Raw genomic sequence first — 22,708 nt, 5'->3', positions numbered from 1 at the left:
ACCTAATATAGAGCAAACAATCAACCACCAATCACAACCATAGGTTAGGTGTTCTCTCCAGTTGCACTGGGACCCATGTCAGCATGACATGCTGTCCTGGTTGAAGGTAATGTAGTCTTTGAATCTGTATTGCCTATGGGAAGCAGTCAATTTTTCAACCCTCCGTGGATATAAAATTCTATAAGGAGAGTAGCCCTAAGTATACAGTCTGGGTTGGTCTGAGAGATGGTTTTCAAGGAAAGACCTTGAAAGGCAGTTTTTAAAAGGGGGGTTAGATTATCAGCCCAATTAGGAGTGACTTCACCTCTAAAACCAACAGAATTTTAGAAAACATGATGAATTTGTAAGCATCACTGGCATTCTCCTGACCTTGTCTAGGGTAAATAATATCAGAAGCTATGCTTACATTATAGTGAGACTTCTAGCAGCAAAAACTGGTCTGAATTTGAAGTGAAAGAAAGGAAATTAGTCTGTCATCAGGTGAGACTATCTTTAAAAACTCAAGCAGGTCCCACTCTGTCACTTCATACACACGTCAAAGGCAAGGAAAGATGATCTGTTGTCTTAGGCGTCCATTTGGCTTAACTGAAGAAGAACTGAGGTGCTACCAGGTATAACACGAAATCAAACAGAATTAGAACAGGTGGGAGTGGCCCCCTGGTGTTCTTAGGTTTCTATGTTCAGGGTGAAGATGACCTTCCCCACAAAACGATCATTGATGACATCATTTATGATGCCTTTGCCTTTCAGTTGACACTGTACAGGCACTGCTTGGTTCTTCACCACGTCTGTAAAATGCATTGCCACCAGGGGGGAGGTGTAGTTAACCTGTAGGTGAGAGAACAATGAATTCTACTCAAGGCAGGATGGGATAACCTCCATAAAAAGAACTGAGCGAATCTTATGATGTCAATCACAAATGACAACAGCTACTGACATGCTTCCCTTGCTTTGGGAAAGCGTGAAGGAATTATATAGTTCTCATAAAACATTGTCAGATGTCTGATTGTCTTCTGGGATAAACCAATTCTGACCCAGAGTGATTTGATTTTCTGGATATCAGACCACAAATTCAACCAGAACTAGTGTCTATAAAGATCCTGGCAGCCTGGAAATGATGTCTTCACTGCTTCAATGGGAATATTATGGCATGGGAGGAAGAAGAAATAGGTTATTTGGGCCTGATTCAACCCAATGGTAGTAATTTGCCTCTTCTTGGCTTTATAATTAATTAGCTATGTGATTTTGGGTAAGTCTCTTCCCTATTCTGAATCTCAAATTCCCCATCTGAAAACTTAAGGGATTTGATTAGACTGTGGTATTTGTTCAGATATGGAAAGGTGTGTAGTTGTGTTAGGAATTGTAGAGGCTGGCCTTTGTTATGGTCAGCAGCTATTCATCTTTCTGTTATTATTTGCTGTTCCCTAATTTTTATAAATCCTTTCTGTGTGAGCCCTTTATCATAGCAAAGAAGGAAGGTGATACAGCTTACGTGAGTCAGTTTGCCATAGTAAGGGTAGTAGCGGAGGTCAAAAGAAGCCGACTCTGGGTAGTAACTGATGGATCGAATGTCGTTTTCATCACCTTTCTGCAAGCAAAAGGAGGTATATATGGGATGCTGGATCATAAAGTGAATTGGAGTTTAAGCTAAAGGGAGTTGTCCCCAGTGAAATCACTGTGTATCCCACAACCCACTTTCCCAGGAAGACTACATAATCAGAATGAAGCAGAGGTTAGTCCTGACCTATCCTCAGAGGAGTATGTCCAAGGAACGATGGTAGCTTGGTTTCTCATTTCAAAAAATACTGATAGAAGGGCAGGGCTTATGAGATCCAAGGTATTTGTATGGTTCTGTTTTGGTTTCTTGGGTTCTTAGGCAAAACCCCCAATGGGCTTTCAATATTTGGTGTTGTTCTAGAAATAGGGCCTACCATTGTAGCCCATCTCCAAAGAATCACACTGGGCCTGGAACCCAGTCTTAAGATTTGGAGGTAAGGCAGGCATAAATCAGACCACCTTTCCTAAATCTCATTCTACCACTTGCCTGTGGAAGGTTCAGTTCTATTGTAAGTCACATCAGATATACACAGGCACACAGCCTATATTTAGCTCACGTAAACTCCTGTCTCTGCCCAGTATGTGGAGTTGGGAGAGTAAGCAAGAGAAATCCAAATGATAAAAATGATTAAACAAGGCTACCCTCATCACATCATCTTAGGTAAGGAACTGACCATGTACTAGGCTTGCCCTAAATAGTAGGGTCTGAGGGCTAATAAGGAGAAAAAGTACATCACTATTAGCCAACTACTTACTAAGGTCATGCAATTACTTTTGTCAATATACTATGATGATTTTTGCTTCAAACTGAGCTACCTATAACTCATTCTAGCTATTACTCTATCCTGTTTGAATGCTATAAGGGAGTGTGGATTTGACCCATATTGATTATTATAAATGTATAGCGACTTAATAGTTCTTTTTTATGAGAGGATAGTTCTCAGCAAGGTTCAATGTAAGTTGGAAAATAGTTTAAATTAGATAAACACAAGTAGAACTTGGTCCAATCAATATGTTAGTTTGCATGCCGTGGATATAGCTCAGTGGTAGAGCTCTTGCCTAGCATGTGCAAAGCTCTGGTTTCCATCCTCATCACTGAAAAAAAAAAAGCTAATTTAATACTGCATTTGTCTCTATGATTTATTTGCATATTAAAAACAATAAAAGTTATCTTTTATGAATGGCCTGTGAAATCAATTCCATGATTTTGCAGCCATATTTCACATGACTGTTTATGCATGCACACCTACATGTGAATAGAATGAGTGTCCTTTGTTCACCTGGCAATCCTTCTTGACCTTTTTTTTTTTCTTCATGGTAGGGTCTCACTCTAGCCCAGGCTGACCCGGAATTAACTGTGTTGTCTCAGGGTAGCCTCGAACTCGAACTCACGGTGAGCCACCTACCTCTGCCTACCGAGTGCTGGGATTAAAGGTGTGTGTCACCACGCCCAGCCCTTCTTGATCTTTTGAAGCTCATCTTCAGTGTTACCATTACCATTTCCCACATAGAACTGAGCTTCCTCTCTTCCATGTCCCCACTGTACCTTTCAGTGTGCCTGTTAATATCTCCTAGCCCTGATTTCATATAGTCATAGTTATCTCCAACAGCTAGTACAGTACCTACTATATAATAAGTGCCCAATAAATTGAAATGTGGGAGAATGACTGACCAAATGCTGCCTTTTGCTGTTTTTTGAACTACCAGGAAGAGTGGGGTTTTGTGCTTTATTTCTTTTCCCTTTTTATTTATTTATCATTTATTTTTTATCTTTTTGTTTTTTTGAGGTAGGGTCTCACTCTAGCTCAGGCTGACCTGGAATTCACTATGTAGTCTCAGGGTGGCCTTGAACTCATGGTGATCCTCCTGCCTCTGCCTCCCAAGTGCTGGGATTAAAGGCGTGCACCACCACGCCCAGCACTCTTTTCCCTTTTTAAAGAAATATTATTTATTTATTTATGAGACAGGGTTTTAAAGGGAGAGAGAGAGGAAGAGAGACTGACTATGGGTGTTCTAGGGCCTCCAGCCACTGCAATTGAACTCCAGATGCATGTACCACTTTGTGCATCTGGCTTTATACGGGTACTGGGGAATTGAACCTGACTCAGCAGGCTTTGCAAGCAAGTGCCTTGAACCACTGAGCCCTTGTGTTTTATTTTTATTTATTTATTTATTTTTTTGGTTTTTCGAGGTATGGTCTCACTCTGGTCCAGGCTGACCTGGAACTAACTCTGTCATCTCAAGGTGGCCTAGAACTCATGGCAATCCTCCTACCTCTGCCTCACGAGTGCTGGGATTAAAGGCGTGTGCCACCATGCCCGGCTGTGTTTTATTTCTAATACTGGCAATGGAAATACCTGGCTTTGCACATTTGCAGGACAATAGGCCAGGGCCAGGGGTGCACTTGATGCCATTGAACAGAAGGGACTACAGGCTATTTAAAAAGCAAAGCCAAGATCTAGGGCTTTTTTCTACAAAGGAACTAATTGGTGCAGATGAGATAGGAGTTAATGGTCCCTTGAAGGACAATTAATTAGCATATTAATGGAGTACTGTTTACACTTCCCTTGTAGTCATTTGTTATTGCAGCACGCAATGTCACTGGTCATTGCTGCAAAATGTGAAATTCAGTTTTAAAATCAGGGACTAATGACTCTAATGAAAGCTGTTTGTTTAGTTCAAAGAAACAAGTAATTAGAGCTAAAAGCAAAGTGTAACCGGAATCCCAATTAATGACTTGGCACATTGTTGTTCCCTGCTGTGGCCCCTAGGTTCAGTCTTTTTGGATTTCACAGGTATAAATCATCTCTCTCTCCCGCCCCTCCCTCTCTCTCTCTCTCTTTCTTTCTCTCTCTCTCTCTCTCTCTCTCTCACACACACACACACACACACACACACACACACACACACACACACACAGTGCTTTTCTGGGAATAGGAAATTATGGATGCATTCAAAGGAGGTATAGTTATGGAAAAGATTAATGCAATACCTACCGACCATCCACGTGTAAGTTCTTGGATCCACTTCCATTTAGGTTGAAACACAAATGCTAACAATGCTTACAGAACAGGACAGTTTACCTGAACTTTGCAGGAAACTTTCACAGGATCTCCAAGCTCAGGACGAAAGCCTACAATCTAGCAAAAGAAAACCAATGCTTAAAAAACAATTAAGACTCACTTCACGGTATAAATGGGGCCTTCTACACTACCCTTGGGATATCATGCCTTGGGCATAAAGTTCATTGATTTTTGCTCTTTCAAGCATGTTATAAACAGCAGACAATGCAAACCAATTTTAGAGTTGTGCAGCCCAGCTCACTCCCTGTTGTGCTTGTGTCTGAGATAAACGCACAAGGGGAATGGCAGCAAGATGTCCCCAAAGATGTAAAAACTGGTTTCAGTGGAATGTAAAAGGTTTTGCTGCACCTCAGTAAAGCATAACAGGAGAGAAGGAAATACACATTTTTTTTGTTTATTTTTTTGAGGCAGGGTCTCACTCTAGCCCAGGCTGACCTAGAATTTACTCTGTAGCCCCATGTTGGCCTTGAACTTACAATGATCCTCCTACCTCAGCCTCCCAAGTGTTAGGACTAAAGACGTGCTCCATCACACCCTGCAAAATATGCATTTTAAAATAAGATAGGAACTGTTCTCCATTATATTCTCATGTCAACTTATTCCAAACATCTCAGTCATTTTTCTTTTGAGCCAGGGTCTTACTATATAGTCCAGGCTGGCCTAGAACTCATGATCCTCCTTCCTCAGCCTAACTTGAGTGCTAAGATTATAGTCATGTTCTATCATATTCATCTAGAGGACATTAAGAAGGTGGCTTGGAATGAAGGATGGCAATAGGAAATATTCAGGGAGAGAAAAATTACGCAACGTGTCTGGTTATATGCAATTCTGATGCTATTGGTAAACATGGCCAAACTTGCAGTGTGAAGACCACGGTACAAATGAAATGAGGTGCCCACAGCCCTCCTGCCCAGCTCATCCACTTATCTCTGTCAGATATCAAGGGCTAATATACCCGGTTCATCTTTAGAAGGATGCAAGGTTGTCCAGTAGAATATCCAAAAGTCGGGTCCTCCAGACCAGAGCAATTCTTCAGGAAGGAACGCTTAAATTGGCAGGCCTTCTTGTCCTCATCTTCATCTCCATCTTGGATGAAATACTGCCCCGGGGGACAATCTACATTCATTTCCTCTTGAACACTGTCATTGTAGCCTAAAGCACGCATGGTGGCAAAGGGTCATGTTAGACATGTGCTACAGAGAAAGGTCATGTAGTAATAGTTTTCCCTCTCTAATTTCTTTTCTCCCAATGTGCTAGTATTTGTCCCTTGTAAGTCCATTAACCCTGGTCTAAGCCCTGTGGCCTGGCAGCAGGTGCCTAAGGACTTTCACTGGCAGTATTCCTCTAGGAAGCTTTCCTGGCTAGTCACTTTATTGCCTGCTCTCTTGCTTCTTATATCCCCAGATGTCCATCTCTGGGTCCAATGTTGGTCACCTTATAACTTGTCTTTATTTCCCATTATTTTCTTATAGCTATAGTAAACTGCAAGAGTTGATTTCACTTAGATGTACCCTATAAACTCATTTGTTTTGAGTGCCTGGCTCCCAGCTGATGGTAATTTGGGAGGTGGAACTTTGCTGGAGGAGATGTGTTGTTGGGGGTGGGCCTAGGGGTATTATAATCAGCTTCTCCTTGTTAAGAGCTCGGCTCACACTCCTGCTGCTATTTGCCACCTACTGTGGCAAGGAGGTTATGTCTAACCTCTACTCCACCATCTTTCCCCTGCCATCATGGAGACTGTCAGCCAAAATCAATGACTTTCCTCTTTCAGCTACTTTTGGTCAGGCCCTTTGAGCCAGCAATAAGAAGGTAACTGCAACAGTTGGACTGGCCGTCCCTTCTACTTCTTGGAGAAGAATAGGCCTATTCTGGTAAATTTTGGAAGAAGGACTGGATAATGCTAAGGGATGGCATATATAATGAGGTGATCTCATACAAGAGAGTGAGAAGTATGTGCTAGGGAAAAGAAAGATTATGAAAGAAGAATGAGGAGGAGAAACAGGAGGAGAAGGAAAATGCCTGATCCTAGGCTTTAAACAGGCTACTTAGCATTGCAAAATAGGAACTTAAGTTGAAAGATAGAAGGCAGTGAAAAATATAGGCCTTCCATTGAGGGGGTGAGGGGCTAAGATCTCATTACCTACTCAGACTTGATATACTTTCATATTCCTTTACATTAATTAGATGGGAGGTAACAGGTGTCCAAGGTACACACATCATACACAGAATGGAAAGGAGCTATCTGTGTGCTCGTTCTTTGAGCCACTAGTTTCTATCAATGTTGACTTTGGAAGTTTTTTTATTCTTTCTTTCTTTCTTTTTTTTAAGGTAGGATCTCACTCTAGCCCAGGTTGACCTGGAATTCACTATGGAGTCTTAGGCTGGCCTTGAATTCACTGTAATCATTCTACCCCTGCCTCTCGAGTGCTGGATTAAAAGCATGCACCACCATGTCTTGCCATTGTATTATTTCTAGTTTCATCTTAAATGATGTAGCCTAGTCAATCATCTTGGACATAGCCATGTATTCATTTTTTAAGTAACTTACTTTCTCAGAGAAAACTGTGAACTTATGAACCACCAGAGGTAAAGCTCAAAATGTACTTCAGGACCCAAACAAGTTGTGACATGGACTTAATGTTATTAAGAGGCAAGTAATAATTTTTTTCAGAAATTTCTTTCACTTTTTAATTTTAAATATATTTTAACTTTAAATATATTTAAAATTATTATGCAAATGAATGGCTTTCATTATAGCATTTCATATATATAAATTTTACTTTTTCTTATTCCTCTTCCTCCCTCACTGAGAATTTTTATTTTATTATTTATTTATTTATTTGGCAGAGAAAGAGGGAGGGAGGGAGGGAGGGAGGGAGGGAGAGAGAGAGAGGGAGAGAGAGAGAGAGAGAGAGAGAGAGAGAGAGAGAGAGAGAGAGAGAGAGAATGGGTGCACCAGAGCCTCCAGCCACTGCAAATGAACTCCAGACATGTGCTTCCCCTTGTGCATCTGGCTAAGATGGGTCCTGGGGAATCAAACCTGGTTCCTTTGGTTTTGCAGGCAAATGCCTTAACCACTAAGCCATCCCTCCAGCCCCCTCACTGGGAATTTTATTTGCAGTGCTTGGGTTCAAACTCAGCTCACTAGGCAAACCCTGTGCTACTAAGCTAAATTCTCAGTCCATGGAATTTGAAACTTGTACCAATTATGACTATGCTTTTATTTTTCTTTTGACAAAAACCACATTCAATTTAAGACTTCGTTTTAATCCTTTTAGAAATATTTTATTTTATTTTTTATATTAGAGAGAGAGAAACAGACACACAGAGAGAATGGGTGCTCCAGGGACTTCAGCTGCTGCAAACAAACTCCAGAAGCATGTGCCACCATGTGCATCTGTCTTATGCGGATCCTGTGGAACGGAACCTGGGTCCCTTGACTTTGCAGGCTAACACCTTAAGCGCTAAGCCATTCTTCCAGTCCTGTTTTAATCTTTTTTTTTTTTTGAGGTAGGGTCTCATTCTAGTTTAGGGTGACCTGGAATTAACTATGTAGTCTCAGGGTAGTCTCAAACTCACGGAGATCCTCCTACCTCTGCCTCTGAAGTACTGGGATTAAAGGCATGCCCCACCATGCCCAGCTGTTTTAATCCTTTGTAAAGAACAAGAACTATGCTCCAGTAATAATTTTCTAAACAGAAGCTGCACTCACATGATTATTGTTTCTCTTGAGGCAGTTTTTAAAAAATAATGTGACATGGGCTGCTGGTGGTGGTAAACACTGGTAGTTAATTGCTGAAGAGGTGGAGGCCTGGGATATACCTTTTCTGACACTGACACACACACACACACACACACACACACACACAGAAAAGACATCAGGGATGGAGAGATGAATTAGCAATTAACATGCTTGCCTGTGAAGCCTAAGGACCCAGGTTGGATTCCCCAGTACCCACGTAAGCTGGATGCACATGGTGGTGCATGTGTCTAGAGTTTATTTGCAGTGACTAGAGGCCCTAGTGTGCCCACTGTCTGTCTCTATCTGTCTTCCTCTCTCTCTCTCTCTCTCTCTCTCAAGTAAATAAATAAAAATAAAATAAAGAAAAAAAGTAGAAGAGGTACTAGTTGGGAAGAAAAAGGAATTCAGTGGAAGGAGAATGCAGAGGAGAGACAAAAGAAGGTATGTGAGGGGATTATATTCAAGATACATTATATATGTATATTAAGTTGTCAAAAAATAAAATAATATGGGCTGGAGAGATGGCTTAGCGGTTAAGCGCTTGCCTGTGAAGCCTAAGGACCCCGGTTCGAGGCTCGGTTCCCCAGGTCCCATGTTAGCCAGACGCACAAGGGGGCGCACGCGTCTGGAGTTCGTTTGCAGAGGCTGGAAGCCCTGGCGCGCCCATTCTCTCTCTCTCCCTCTATCTGTCTTTCTCTCTGTGTCTGTCGCTCTCAAATAAATAAATTTAAAAATTAAAAAATAAAAATAAAATAATATGACTTGGGCCTTACCTTTAGTGCAAAATCCCTGTCTTCATGGTAATGAAATTGATGCTCCTAGATGTCTATTTCAGATATGAGTTCCTTTTATTTTTGTTTTTTTGATCTCACTCCAGGCCAGGCTGACCTGGAATTCACTATGTAGTCTCAGGGTGGCCCCGAACTCACAGCAATCCACCTACCTCTGCCTCCCAAGTACTGTGATTAAAGGTGTGAGCCACAACAACCGGCTAGATATGAGTTCCTTTTTAAAGAAATATTTGTATTTGTTTATTTGCAAACAGAGAGACAGAAAGAAGAGAGACAGATAGAATGGGTGTGCTAGGGCTTTCAGCAGCTGCAAGCAAACTCCGGATGCATGTGCTACTTTGTGGGTGCTAGGGAATCAAACTCAGGTCAGTAGGTTTTGCAGGCAGGTACCTAAACCACTAAGTCATCTCCCCAGCTCTGAGTTTCTTTTTAAAAATATTTTAATTTATTTATAAGGAGAGAGAATGAGAGAAAAAATGGGGATGTCATAGCCTCTTGCCACTGCAAACAAGCTCCACATGCATGCAGCACTTTGTGCATTTGGCTTTACATGGGTACTGTGGACTTGAAACTGGACCACCAGGCTTTACAACTATGTGCCTTTAACCACTGGGCCATCTCACCAGCACCCATGGTTTCCTTTTGAGCAAGACATAGTATCTGCACTCTGGAATTAAAACCCCAGCTTTCCAGTTGTTCCCTGCCTCCATCATCAGTTCAGAATTGGTATTTCTCCATCTACTATATTCTCTCAGGGATTCCCTCAGAAGAGTTTCTGGCAATATACATACTTGAAATAGCTCAGAAACATTTTGAAAGAAAGGAAGATACTATGCTGACAAGGGTTCCCAAAAATACCTTTGTGGCCCAAAATAGAACTGTGTGGATCAGAAAGAACCCAACTCCCTTATTCTACAAATAAGGACTCTGCAGCTTCATTTTTCCCCAAATAGCACTGAATACTTCTGATACAAGGTGAGTTCCCTACTCCTGCTTAAATGGCAGCAGTGAATGATGAAACAGCATTTTCCAAACTTTTTAAAAAAAATTTATTTATTTGAGAGCGACAGACACAGAGAGAAAGACAGATAGAGGGAGAGAGAGAGAATAGGCGCACCAGGGCTTCCAGCCTCTGCAAACGAACTCCAGACGCGTGCGCCCCCTTGTGCATCTGGCTAACGTGGGACTTGGGGAACTGAGCCTCGAACCGGGGCCCTTAGGCTTCACAGGCAAGCGCTTAACTGCTAAGCCATCTCTCCAGCCTATTTTCCAAACATTTTAAAGTCAATCTACACTGTGAACACATTTTTGAGTTTTTATTTAATTTATTTACTCATTACTATTATTATTTTGTTTGGTTTTTCTAGGTAGGATCTCGCTGTAGCCCAGGCTGACCTGGAATTCACGATGTAGTCTCAGGGTGGCCTCGAACTCACAGTGATCCTCTTACCTCTCTTACCTCTGCCTCCTGAGTACGTCCCCACAACCTGCTACATTTTTCAAATTTTGAAGTTCACACAAATCCCCTGTAAAATTTGTTGAAGCACACATTCTGGGATAGGGCCTAAGATTCTGCCTTCTTAACCAACTCCCTTCTGATGTCCATGCTGCAGTCTCCTGGGTAATAATTTTGAGTAGCAAAGGAAGAAATACGAATGGCATATAAACATCTAAAAAATGTTCTATGTCACTAGTCATCAGGGAAATGCAGATTAAAACTACATTGAGATTCCATCTCACTCCTGTCAGATTGGCCACCATCATGAAAACAAATGATCATAAATGTTGGCGGGGTTGTGGAAAAAGAGGAACCCTTCTGCACTGCTGGTGGGAATGCAATCTGGTCCAGCTATTGTGGAAATCAGTGTGGAGGTTCCTAAAACATCTAAAGATTGATCTACCATATGACCCAGCTATAGCACTCCTAGGCATATATCCTAAGGACTCATCTCATGTCCTTAGAAGTACATGCTCAACCATGTTTATTGCTGCTCAATCTATATAGCTGGGAAATAGAACCAGCTTAGATGCCCCTCAACTGATGAGTGGATAATGAAGATGTGGCACATGTATACAATGAAGTTCTACTCAGCAGTAAAGAAAAATGAAGTTATGAAATTTGCAGAAAAATGGATGGATCTTGAAAGGATTATATACTAAGTGAGGTAACCCAGGCCCAGAAAGCCAAGCACCACATGTTCTCTTTCATATGTGGATACTAGATACAGATGATTGGGCTTCTGCGTGAGAAGGAACATACTTAGTAGCAGAGGCCAGTAAGTTAAAAAGGAGACATAAAGGGAAGAGAAAGGAAGGGAGGAGGGTACTTAATAGGTTGATATTGTATATATGTAAGTATATATAATGATTGAGATGGGGAGGTAATATGATGGAGAATGGAATTTCTTTTTTTTTAATTTTTTTTGTCTATTTTAATTTATTTATTTGAGAACGAGAGAGAGAGAGAGAGAGAGAGAGAGAGAGAGAGAGAGAGAGAGAGAGAATGGGTGTGCCAGGGCTTCCAGCCACTGCAAACGAACTGCAGACGTATGCACCATCTGGCTAATGTGGGTCCTGGGGAATTGAGCTTTGAACCGGGGTCCTTAGGCTTCATAGGCAAGTGCTTAACTGCTAAGCCATCTCTCCAGCCCGAGAATGGAATTTCAAAGGGGAAAGTGTGGGGGGGAGGGTATTACCATGGGATATTTTTTATAATCATGGAAAATGTTAATAAAAATTGTGAAAAGATAAAAAATAAAATTAAATAAAATTAAAAAAATAATTTTGAGTAGCAAAGGTGTCAAAATATACAGATTCACAAACTGGATTTGCCACTCAGAGATTTTCATCAAGTTACTTCCCCTCTTGGAGCCCCAATTCCTTCATGTAAAATGAAGACAATGGGTTACATTATGCCTGGTTAAAGTTGAATGAAAAAAAGTATGTATTTAAGCAATATTTCCAGGCTCATTATAAGAGATCGTTCTCCTAATTCAGTGTACATTTTATTAGCTACCCCCATACCCCTCACTTCAGCCAGATCAGGCCATCCCAAATTCAGTCCTCCCATACACAAAAATTAGGTGCAGTGATACAAACCTCATGTGGGATCCTATTTGTTTGTTTAATTATGAGATATAGGCTCATTATGTAGTTTAGGCTAGTTTTGAACTTCTGATTCCAAGTAATCCCCACCTCAACCACCTGAATTCTGGTTTTAAAAGCATGTACCACCTAGCCCTGCTTAGTGCTTATTTTTTAAAAAACAATTTGTTTTATTTTATTTGAGAGTGACAGACACAGAGAGAGAAAGAGACAGATAGAGAGAGAGAGTGGGTGTGCCAGGGCCTCCAGCCACTGCAAACGAACTCCAGACACGTGCGCCCCCTTGTGCATCTGGCTAACAACCAAGCCTTGAACCGGGTTCCTTAGGCTACATAGGCAAGTGCTTAACCGCTAAGCCATCTCTCCAGCCCTTAGTGCTCAATTTTGATAACTAGAAAAATATATAATCTATGTACACTGGATTTAACCCTACCCAAACTATTACTATCTTTGCTTTTACCATGGTGGCAAAGGCCTCTCACAAACCATTCATTTGTCCCTAGAAGTGTACCTGATAACATTACTGGAATAGGCATACTCACAATATTTTGGATAAGCACATTGAAGTGATGTCACCCAGAGATCATTTTTTTTTTACTCACTTCTTGAATATTATTATATATAGGGACTTAATTCTTTTTCCCCTTTCAAGACAGCCCAATCTTCAAGAAATGCATTCTCTTACCTTGAGAAATTGTAGGAGGCAGTAATCATCCAGCTCTGAAGAACAGTCTCCTTTCCTCACCATTATTTCCCTCCAGAATTATCTTTTTATCAGTGACCCATTATAAAGATGATCACCTGGAGGTGCTCAGGATTTAACTAGGGCTGTAGGGTGTTCATGAAGAAAAACCAAGATCTGCCCCCTTAAGAGCTTGCTGTAAAGCTGACTTGTATGCTCTCAAGGCAATACAGAATCAGATTTTATGAGGGGTGCTGAGAGTTATGCAAAGTCACAAAAAAAAATCCATGTTGGGTAGGAGTGACTAAAACTGGGATTTCTATGAGAAGTGAATTCTGAATTTTGGCCTCCTACCCGTTACCTTTCTAAAGAGCTGTCCACTGTTACAAAGAACTTACCTTGGAGAAAGCCATTTAGACTGATCACATAATGCTGCCAAGTGTCAGGTTCAGAAACGTTGAAGTTGAAGTTAAGGCTATGAGCGAAGGGTCTGATCATAACTCCTGGCAATGAAAACAGTCTTGGCTATATTAACCCATTCTTGGATATTTTTTTTTAAATATTGATTCCCCTGAAACCATCCCCCTAGGCAATCAAAATAAAAGGAATCATAATTTGCCAAGTAGCATGTCACTTTTACTCTTAATAATTGAATCTCTAGGTCATTACTGGGAAGAAACAAAGTTAATTGTGGTGGAATATGCTATCCAAGCAGATTTCTGTCCAGCAAGTTCTAGCAATACAGGGCATTTGGGTACACTTACCAGGAGGCTTCACCCGCTCAGTGAAGGTCGGCATGTAAGGGTGGATGGTCAGAAATAGCATGTACATGAATAGGGTGATCACAGCAGCCAGAGAAGCATAGAAGAAGAAGTAAATGACTAAAATAAGTCCTGTAGAGTAATCAAAGATGACAGTGGTCAGTGAGTGCCAACAAGCCCCGCCTCCCCAGTGAACTCGTGAACCAGAACAAATTCAGGCATAATGGAGCTTTTTCAGAACTCTGGATTCAGTGTATCTTTGCTTATTCAGATTTTGCCGGTCTGGAATCGGTGAGGATTGTGTCAGAAGTCTGATTGCAGTTCACCTTTCCAGCATTTGCAATGGAAGGGCTTGCTGAGTACATGATAACCATGAACAAAGATAGAGGGGAGGGGGATTTAACATGCAGCAGAAAGCAAGGTTGCTTGGGAATCATCTGGGCAATGCTTGATGTCCTAGGTATAAACCACTCTTCTTTATTCATTCAGGCAGGTGCTGTGAAGGGTCCTAGCAACATGAGTCCAGTGATTATATATATTTGGAAGTCATTCAAACATCATTTCTTTTCACATGGCCTATGATTCAAACTTTTGCTTAATTTCCAGTGGACTTCCTTCTAATCAAGGCAGAATGAGGTTTTATTCTCCTTATTTCAAACCTTATTCATCGTTATCAAAGTTGAAGTGGCTCTGCTTTCCAAAGAGAACACTAGCCAAGAGCAAGGAAGGAAGAAGGAGAATTGGCACTTAGTCAAAGATTTTTGCTATCCGTGAACTTGGGCAAGTTGCAGGACCTTGTACCCTGATTCCTCACAAGTAGAATAAGTTTTTTTTTTTTTTTAGTAGAATAAGCTTAGCACCTATCTTATGTCCTTATTCATATATCTAATAATATCTGAAATTCAGCCTTTTCATACATCTTATCCTGATTATACTATTTCCTGGATGCTTAATCTTGGGCAAGATGTTCACCACACTGGGCCTCAATGTCCTCATTTGGAAAATAAAGACAATATAGTACTTCTTAGCATTAAATAATGCATATCAACTCCATGGCACCGAGCCTGGGAGATACCAAATGCTTTAAGACTGACAGTCATCATTATTATTATTAATGTTACTATGGTATGATTGCTATAGTGGCAGAAGCATAGTTGTATGAATTGTCCTTCTGTGCTCTGTACTGGGACTGTGTTTGTCCGAGGTCTAGAGCAGGGTGAATGAGCACGAGATAGCTGCTGGGAAGCTTTCTCAATCCTGCCTTGGGAACCTCTTAGGCAAAAGCAATTGGCTTCACTCATAGCAGTGACATGATGTTGGAACTACAGATTTGAACTGAATCACAATCCAGAAACCAGAACCAACCACATAACTTTGCTGTACCCCAAACTGAATTGAACCATGAACCAAATAAAATTGAGATAGGGGACACTATAGCAAACCAGCTGGAAGTAGAAATGATCCTATATGCTTTCTAAAATGAGCTAAAGCAGAACTTGAACATGACATGTTGATTCAGTTGTAATCCCTGGAGTGTGCCTATGGTTCTTGGCTATCGCCCACCAGCTATCCGAATGGGTTGTGTTTCCTCCTCCAGTCCTACCTCCTCTCCTTTCCCCATCCTAGAGGAGCAAAAGACTCAGTTTCACACATGAAGGGGTATCAATGTTCACTTGGCAATATCACATTGCTCCAGATGTGTGTCCAGAAAGCTGTAGATGGGAAAATGGCACTAGCAACAAGTCTCCCCAACCTCATCCAGGAAGGAGTGCCCTAGAGTCGGTGATATCCTATCTATCTCACCTCCCCCAGGCCAAACAAAGCACATCAATCCTAACCCTTTCTGTCCCAGGTATTCAAGTACTACCCTGGGCCTTCCACTAGGTAACCTAGGGTTCTTTCCTGAATAACCCACCTGGGCTTGGGTAGGCTACTAAGTACTTGTGCTCCCAAGTCATCACCCACCCAAATAGCTCATCTGGTCCTGAAGCCCTATAAAAAGGGCCATGTTCATTGTTGGAATTCATGAAAACAGTGAGGCATTCTGGCAAGAGAATGAACTCAGTTGTTGAATCCCAGCACTGCCACTTAGTTACTGTGTGACTTTAGACAAGTTACTTACCCTCTCTAAGCCTCAATTCTGCATCTGTAAGATGGGGATAGTGATATTACTACCTCATATTTGTTCTTGTCAGTATCCAATAAAATAACATATAGTTCCTAAAATAGGAGCTGCCCAGGTACTAAAGGAAAATCTATTAATAATCTGGGCAAATATGTTGGACATGCTTGATGTCCAGGTTGGCACAGGTTTAGTAAGTGCTCAAGTGGTCACCTAGCTGTCAGGACAGAAGGCAGAAAAAGGCATATACTTCATGGCCTAGGCATGCATATTGACATTGCCCTTTGCCCAAGGGTAGTTTGACAGAATCCTAAATTGCTGGCCTTCCTTAGACTTGCTAACCATGGGTCTCACTGTGACCTGCATATGTCATGTCCCCAGTGCTATGTCTTTCCCAGATACTAGAACCATCCTGCTGCATCCCCACTTATTGGCCTATGGTTTATCACATATACCAGAGCAACTTAAATGAGCTCATCTGATGAAGAACCAATAGCTGGCTGTTTGGAGGTTAAAGTATGATTCCTCCTTCTAAAATCAAGCTTGCATTTCAAAAGGCCTGTTTTCTCAGTCCTCTTTAGGCAAGAGAGAAACAGCTGTGCCCACTCTAGAGACCCCCCCCCCCCAGTGGGTATCTGACATTTGCCTGCAGCTTCCAGAACACAGGAATTTCCCTTAAATGGTGCATTTGTTCCAGTTGAGAGGTGGAGGGATTGGCAGGGGTGAGGCTGGGAACTGAGGAGGAGTGATAGGGAGATGGGTGCTGTTTAGATCCCCACACCTGCTCTTCCTAATTCCAGGAAACAGGGCTGACTGCTGCACCCTAACTGAGCTGGATTAGCAGTATTAACTACGAAGAGAGAATTCTTAGCCAAAGGGGCCTTTGGAAGTCAGAGCCATCAACTTCAACAGCCTAGACCCTTTGGCAAGGGGGAACTCATTTTATCCATGGTGTCCTTCCTCTGTTTATTGTGTTTTTCTCCTATGGATTAGTTGAGTTAGCCATCAACAGCTGCTCCTTTTCTTTTATTCTTTTCTTCTGGGTCTTGCAGAGTGTGGCAAGTGGGAATTTTACTAAAGGAAAAATCTTCTAAGAAGGCCTGTCAGTAATAGTTTAAGAAGTGGGTAGGACCCTGGGAAGGGAGCGCTGGGGAGTGGGGAGTAAAGATGGTAGTAGCATGTGGTACAAAGAGAAAGGGTTAAGGTGTGAAATTTTGCCATTAAGGAATTTTAGCCTTGGCATCTAGTGTTGATCCTCTTTAATCCAATTCTTCTATGTCTACCATGGGGGAGTAAAGCACCCACAAGCTGGGGCCAGGACAGGTTTCTTGGTTGTTTTTCTTTAACATCAGTAGGCTTTATAAAGTCTTGGTCAGATTAGAAGGGCTTTGTCTCATATACTAGAAATACTCTTTTGCATAGTAACTTCAACCTGACTTTTTGAGTACATTAATGGATCTTAACACTGATCCTGTGAACTAGGCAAGGCAAGGACTTTTCCCACATTTGGCCGTGGGGAATCAGGCTATGAGCGGTTAAATGATGGGCCCATAGTCACGTGGATAGAAAGTGGCAAGTGTAGGCCTTTAAAAGAAACCCTGTGTTCAGGCTCAAGAGATGGCTTAGCAATTAAGACCCTTGCCTACAAAGCCAAAGGACCCAGGTTTGATTCTCTAGGATCCACATAAGCCAGATGTACAAGGTGGTGCATGCATCTAGTTCGTTTGCTGTGGCTGGATGCTCTAGTGCACCCATTCTCTCTCTCTCCCTCTCTCAAATAAATAAATAAAAATAAATTTATTTAAAAACCCTGGGTTCTTCCGACTCACCCCCCTGTTATTCTCTATTCCTTGTTGAACTCATTAGATTTTATTTATACATTCAAGTCTGTTCATTGGTTTGGGGTTTGTTCTGATGATGCTGTCCATGGTCTGGGCATTTCCCCTGGCATTGGTGCTTTTGTGCGAAACGTTAAAGAGAAGTTTGCAACAAACCGATCCAGTGTATGGTAAAGGTGCCCTGGGCACCACAGCAGAAGCCAAGGACACCAGACTGGGACATTGGGATGAATGGGACTTACTCCGACTCTGACCTGTTCGGGCCAGAGACATCCTTTTCTCCGGGTCCCACAGGTATTCATTCATGATTTGCAACATCTGCCACCAGGCATTGCCTGATGGCTGAACCTGACCCTCTTCTTTATCCTTTTCTTCTTCTTCCTCCTCATCTTTTTTCTCCTCCTCTTCTTCCTCTTCCTCCAAATCAGACACCATCATCAGCCGAGCTTCTTCTTCTGCTTCCTCCTCTTCATCTGCTAAGTAGTTCTGATTCACTTCATCTTGATCGTCCTGGAACATTGACAAAATACAATCCTCTTTTGGAAAAAAAAAAAAGTCCAATGACATATCCCACCAGCCAAAAATAAATGGAAATAACTCAATATTTGGAGATGCTTCAAATTTCCATTTCCCCATAAAAATACCAATGGCTGCAAGAGGTGGATTTTCTTTCTCTGTTCTTTTGGAGAACATATCCTTCCTTCCTTTCTTTTCTTTTCCTTTTTTTTTGAGGTAGGGTTTCACTGTAGCTCAGGCTGACCTGGAATTCACTATGTAGTCTCAGGGTGGCCTTGAACTCATGGTGGTCCTCCTACCTCTGCCTCCCAAGTGTTGGGATTAAAGGCGTGTGCCACGCCAGGCTTAAGAAAATATCCTTTCTATAGCCCATATTGAATCAATATTCTTTCCATGGAAGTGAAAATTTTATTTTCAGGTTCAAGCATTTGGGTTCTTCCCTGAAGACAGCTCATGTCACTATTCTGTCCTAGGGCCTTGGCCTCTCACTTAACTTTGCCTTGTCAGGACATAGCTGATCTCACATTGAAGGATGGAGTACTCTTAGACATTTAAATCTATGATGGCAAATTCCCAGTTCATGCCAGCTTTGTCCTAGCACTCTGTACACTCTCAGCTGCTCAACCTCACCATCCTAAGTTGTGCTTAAAAATAGCTTGTGATAGACATCAAGAGGAGAAGCCAATTTCTGTACCTCTCCTCAAAACTTACACTGCATCTCAACAGAACCAAGATATGGGGATTCATTTCCTGTTTCTTTTGCTTTGAGCTGGATGGACACATCTCCTGAGAGCTAAGACCCTAATTTATATTCCCGTCTCATATGTAAAAAGCTGGTCACATAGTAAACGCTCAGCACATATTTCTTGATGACTGCTTATAGGCAGTACTTGAGATTTGAAGTAGTAACCTGCTTTGCATGGTTCTAAGAAGATTTTATAAAGAAAAGGAAGAAAGAAAAAAAAAAAACCTACTCAGACCTCACCAAGTGTTATTTCAAATGCTCACAGCCACAGGCTAGAGGGTTGTAACATTGCCCTTTGGGAGTTTGCCAAGGCTCACTGCAGCAGCAGAAAACGAGGCCACCCTCCCTTCTCTCTGCTGTCCAAGTCTGAAGAGCGCTGGGGCTGGTGCACCTGTTGGGGTTGGATGTGTCAAATGCTAGAGGCCATGGGTTCTGTGCTGCCCCCTTCCTGCCTGATTCCTCAAAGGCCACTTAGAGGGCATTCAGCTACAAATGCTGGCTTTGGTGGGCTGTTGAGCAAATTGGATTGTTCAGAATCAGTGAAAGTGGCACAGAATGACAAGTTCTACTCTGTGCTTTTAGTCTGCCTAGCACTCCCTTGATTACAAGTACACTTGAATTGCTCTCAGATTTGTTCAAATGTACAGCTCTATAGCAAAGACCATATCAGAGCTGACAGAAACCTTCAAAATTTGATTGTCCAACTGAGCTGCTCCAAGAGGGGATAGGATCTGGCCAAAGGCACATAGTAAACCTATGACCTGTTTGACAGGTTCAGGACTTGTGACTCTTGATAGTACAGACAATGTCTCTCTTCCATCACATTGAACATGAGCAGCTAGATGTGGCTTAGCAGATTTATGAGCATGATAATGTCTTAGAGATTGTGTTCCCAAGAGATTATACATATGTTTAATTAATTACTCCTGACTTCCATATGGTTTCAAAATATAAGGCACAGAAAAATAAACCGTGTCTGTCACTCAATGATGGATGGGTTAATGCATGTTCTTATTTCACTTGCACGTGAACTCATGGACATGTTTGATCTCTCCAACTAGGTTTTATGCATCTGGGGCGGGGGTCCAAGATTTTCTAACCTCTTACTGGTCATTTGTTGCTGACCACAAAACTAAGTACCCAATAGGTGTTGACCAAATATCAGTGATACCACCTAGACTCTGGCTGACTCTTCTCATAAAGCTTGTCACCTTTGACCTCAGAAGTCATGTGCACTAGATTGGCTAAGTCATCATGCTCCCTAGAAAATCTATGCACAAAATCTCAGAGAATTTGGCATGTAACATTTCATCATGACAGGCTTTAAATCTCTTTTATTTTTTATATTTTGCTTTTATTTATTTATTTGAGAGAGGGAAAGAGGCAGAGCAAGAGTGAGAGCGAGAGCGAGAGAGAGAATGGGCGTGCCAGGGCTTCCAGCCACTGCAAGCGAACTCCAGATGCATGCGCAATCTCATGCATCTGGCTTACGTGGGTCCTGGGGAATCAAACTGAGGTCCTTTAGCTTTGCAGGCAAGTGCCTTAAACACTAAGGCATCTCTCCAGCCCCCCCTTTATTTTTTGAGTTTTTCTTTTTTTTCTCTCCTTGTTGCCTAGGCTTCCCTCCACCTCTGCTTTACAAAGAAAGTAGCTGGCCATGGCCTCAGCCTTTTCTTATTTGTAAATATGCACTCTCACAATAATCCTATTAAATAGGTTGTCATTAAAGCCTTATTCTTTGAGGAAGAATTAATCTTCTTGGGATTAATCCCCCCACAGGTATTCCACTTACTTCAGGAACCTTAAATATCTTCTTTCCTCTTCCCTGCTTCCGAGGATAGAGGAAATGTGCAAGATAGTTCTTCCCCAAAAGGATTAATGAAATCCTGTGTAAAATGCACTTTCCTGTACTTGACAGACTACATTAGGAAATGCTTTGGTGATGAGAATGTTTTATCTCTAAGGCTCTGTTTTTGTCAGTTTCCTAAAGTGGCACTACCCTCATGTGATAGTGTGCATATGGTCGGATATGGTAGTGGGTGTGTGCTGGGGCCCTCCTGTGTCCCTAAAAGGGAAGCCTGAAGGACAGAGGGTGGCTCCATTTTGAGCAATCTAAATATATAAACATATAAACAAATATATAACCAAACAGTCTAAGCCAAAAGATAAATTTGTGTCTTGCATTGAGTAATACCTCATACACAGTTGAATGGTTTGCTATTTTAAAAGAAAAAATTCAACCGCATCAAATAATTTATTTTTAACTTGATAAATATTATAATAAAGAGCAAGATCCTCTGGAGCAGTTAAAGCCCAAACTTCTTGGCAAATAATTGAAATTACACACAATTTTAGCAACGTTACAGTGAAAAGAATCCAAATAAAGAATAGTAGCATATGCCCCACACATTGTGACTGCTCTAAAAGCTAGAAGTCAATGCAGATAACGAAAGAAAGATTCTGCAATTTGTCACGAGAATGGTAAAGAAATCCCCCAGTCATTGACGTGGGGTTAGAAGAATTTGTGTTTACTTCTGCTGGCTCTTGGAAAATTTCACTTCATTTTTTGGTCACATAGGTGGTCATATCAAAGCGAAGTAGATTATGCTTTGTTCCCTTCTGGTGTTCAGATTATAATCTCTGGGGAAGATTTCAGAATTTCTAAAAGTATTGTATATGGCATACATTAATTATTTGTAGTAAAGTAAATGTAAATAAACCTTGGACCAAATAAATTTGTAATGAAACCAGGAGATAAATGGTAACACTAAAGGTGGGTGTGGGTGTGTGTCTGTGTCTGTGCATGTGTACGTGTGTGTTAGTTAGGCAGTGTGAGGTGAGAGGCAATGTGGTAAAGTGGGTGGTAATGGGTCGGAGGCTTGAGGAGTTGCCTAGGGAAAATACAGTGGAAAGAACAGGAGTTAGAAGTGAGATGATGTGAATTCTCAGGTTGACACCTTCACTAACTTGCAAGTCACCCCAGTGCTCTGACACTTACAGCCTCCTTTTACATAATGAGGGGTTCTGGATCGATAATGTCTAGGTTTCCTTCTTTTCACGGATTTTATGATTTTTAGCTATAGTTTGAAATATGTGCTTTAGAAAAAGGGCAGCTCGCTTCTAAAAAAATAAAAAAAAAACCCAAAAACTACCGTCCAATTGGATGGGGAGTTGGAGTAGGCAGCCCCTTTCATTTCCTCTTCCCCTTCTACTCTCTTGACTAAATTTCTTGTAAAGAAACCTCTACCCCCAGACTCCAAAAGGTCTGTTCAAACTTTAGACTCCCAAGGGGGAAAAAAAAAGCTTCAGAAGGCCCCTTATTCATCAGTATCTTCCCTTTCCCTTATCTTTGTTCCAAAGGAGGAGAGAATTCCTCATTTTTCATCCAGCAAATTAGGGTGCTCTCAGGTGCTGGGAGTAAGTCATTGCTCCTACTTGAAATCCTGGCCTTTCTTAAACTTCCCTGTTCTGTCGATCCCAAGGAGAGATATCCATAAACCAAGACCTACACAGCCCCCAAGCCAACCCATTCAAAAGGGACAGCAATATATTCTGCTCCCTGGGACTCACAAGTCTGTAGCGATAACCATAGGGAAAAGCTGGAGCCCTTCTGGACCGGAGTTGCCTTCTCATGGCTGTTCAGTGAGACGCCGGTGGGGCAGGCAAGTGGTCGAGAGTTCTGAAGCTTCTGCTGGTACAGGAGACACTGGTTGCTGGGGACACTTGGCGCCTAGTAAAAGTGAACCCTGCTGGCATGAGTCCTTCC

At 41.7% G+C, this 22,708-nt stretch overlaps 1 protein-coding gene across 2 annotated transcripts; it reads right to left on the bottom strand.

The window, feature by feature from the left end:
- Positions 1 to 666: 666 nt before the first annotated feature.
- On the bottom strand, positions 667 to 22,575 carry Atp1b4 (ATPase Na+/K+ transporting family member beta 4). Of its 2 annotated transcripts, none has more exons than XM_004653924.2 (8): positions 22,513 to 22,575; positions 17,924 to 18,191; positions 13,725 to 13,853; positions 13,359 to 13,463; positions 5,596 to 5,792; positions 4,641 to 4,697; positions 1,493 to 1,588; positions 667 to 828 (listed from the first exon to the last, which is right to left on the bottom strand). In XM_004653924.2, exons 1-8 carry the CDS (start codon positions 22,573 to 22,575, stop codon positions 667 to 669), a joined length of 1,077 nt encoding a protein of 358 aa, XP_004653981.1. The 2 variants fall into 2 exon arrangements, with proteins under 2 accessions (XP_004653981.1, XP_004653982.1); XM_004653925.2 differs by having other exon boundaries at positions 17,936 to 18,191.
- Positions 22,576 to 22,708: the final 133 nt, after the last annotated feature.

Source organism: Jaculus jaculus, chromosome X (assembly GCF_020740685.1).
Source record: "Jaculus jaculus isolate mJacJac1 chromosome X, mJacJac1.mat.Y.cur, whole genome shotgun sequence".
In the NCBI taxonomy this organism is placed as follows: Eukaryota; Metazoa; Chordata; class Mammalia; order Rodentia; family Dipodidae; genus Jaculus; species Jaculus jaculus.
The sequence above is the reverse complement of the archived record's forward strand: the minus strand, read 5'-3'. Positions and strand labels throughout refer to the sequence as shown.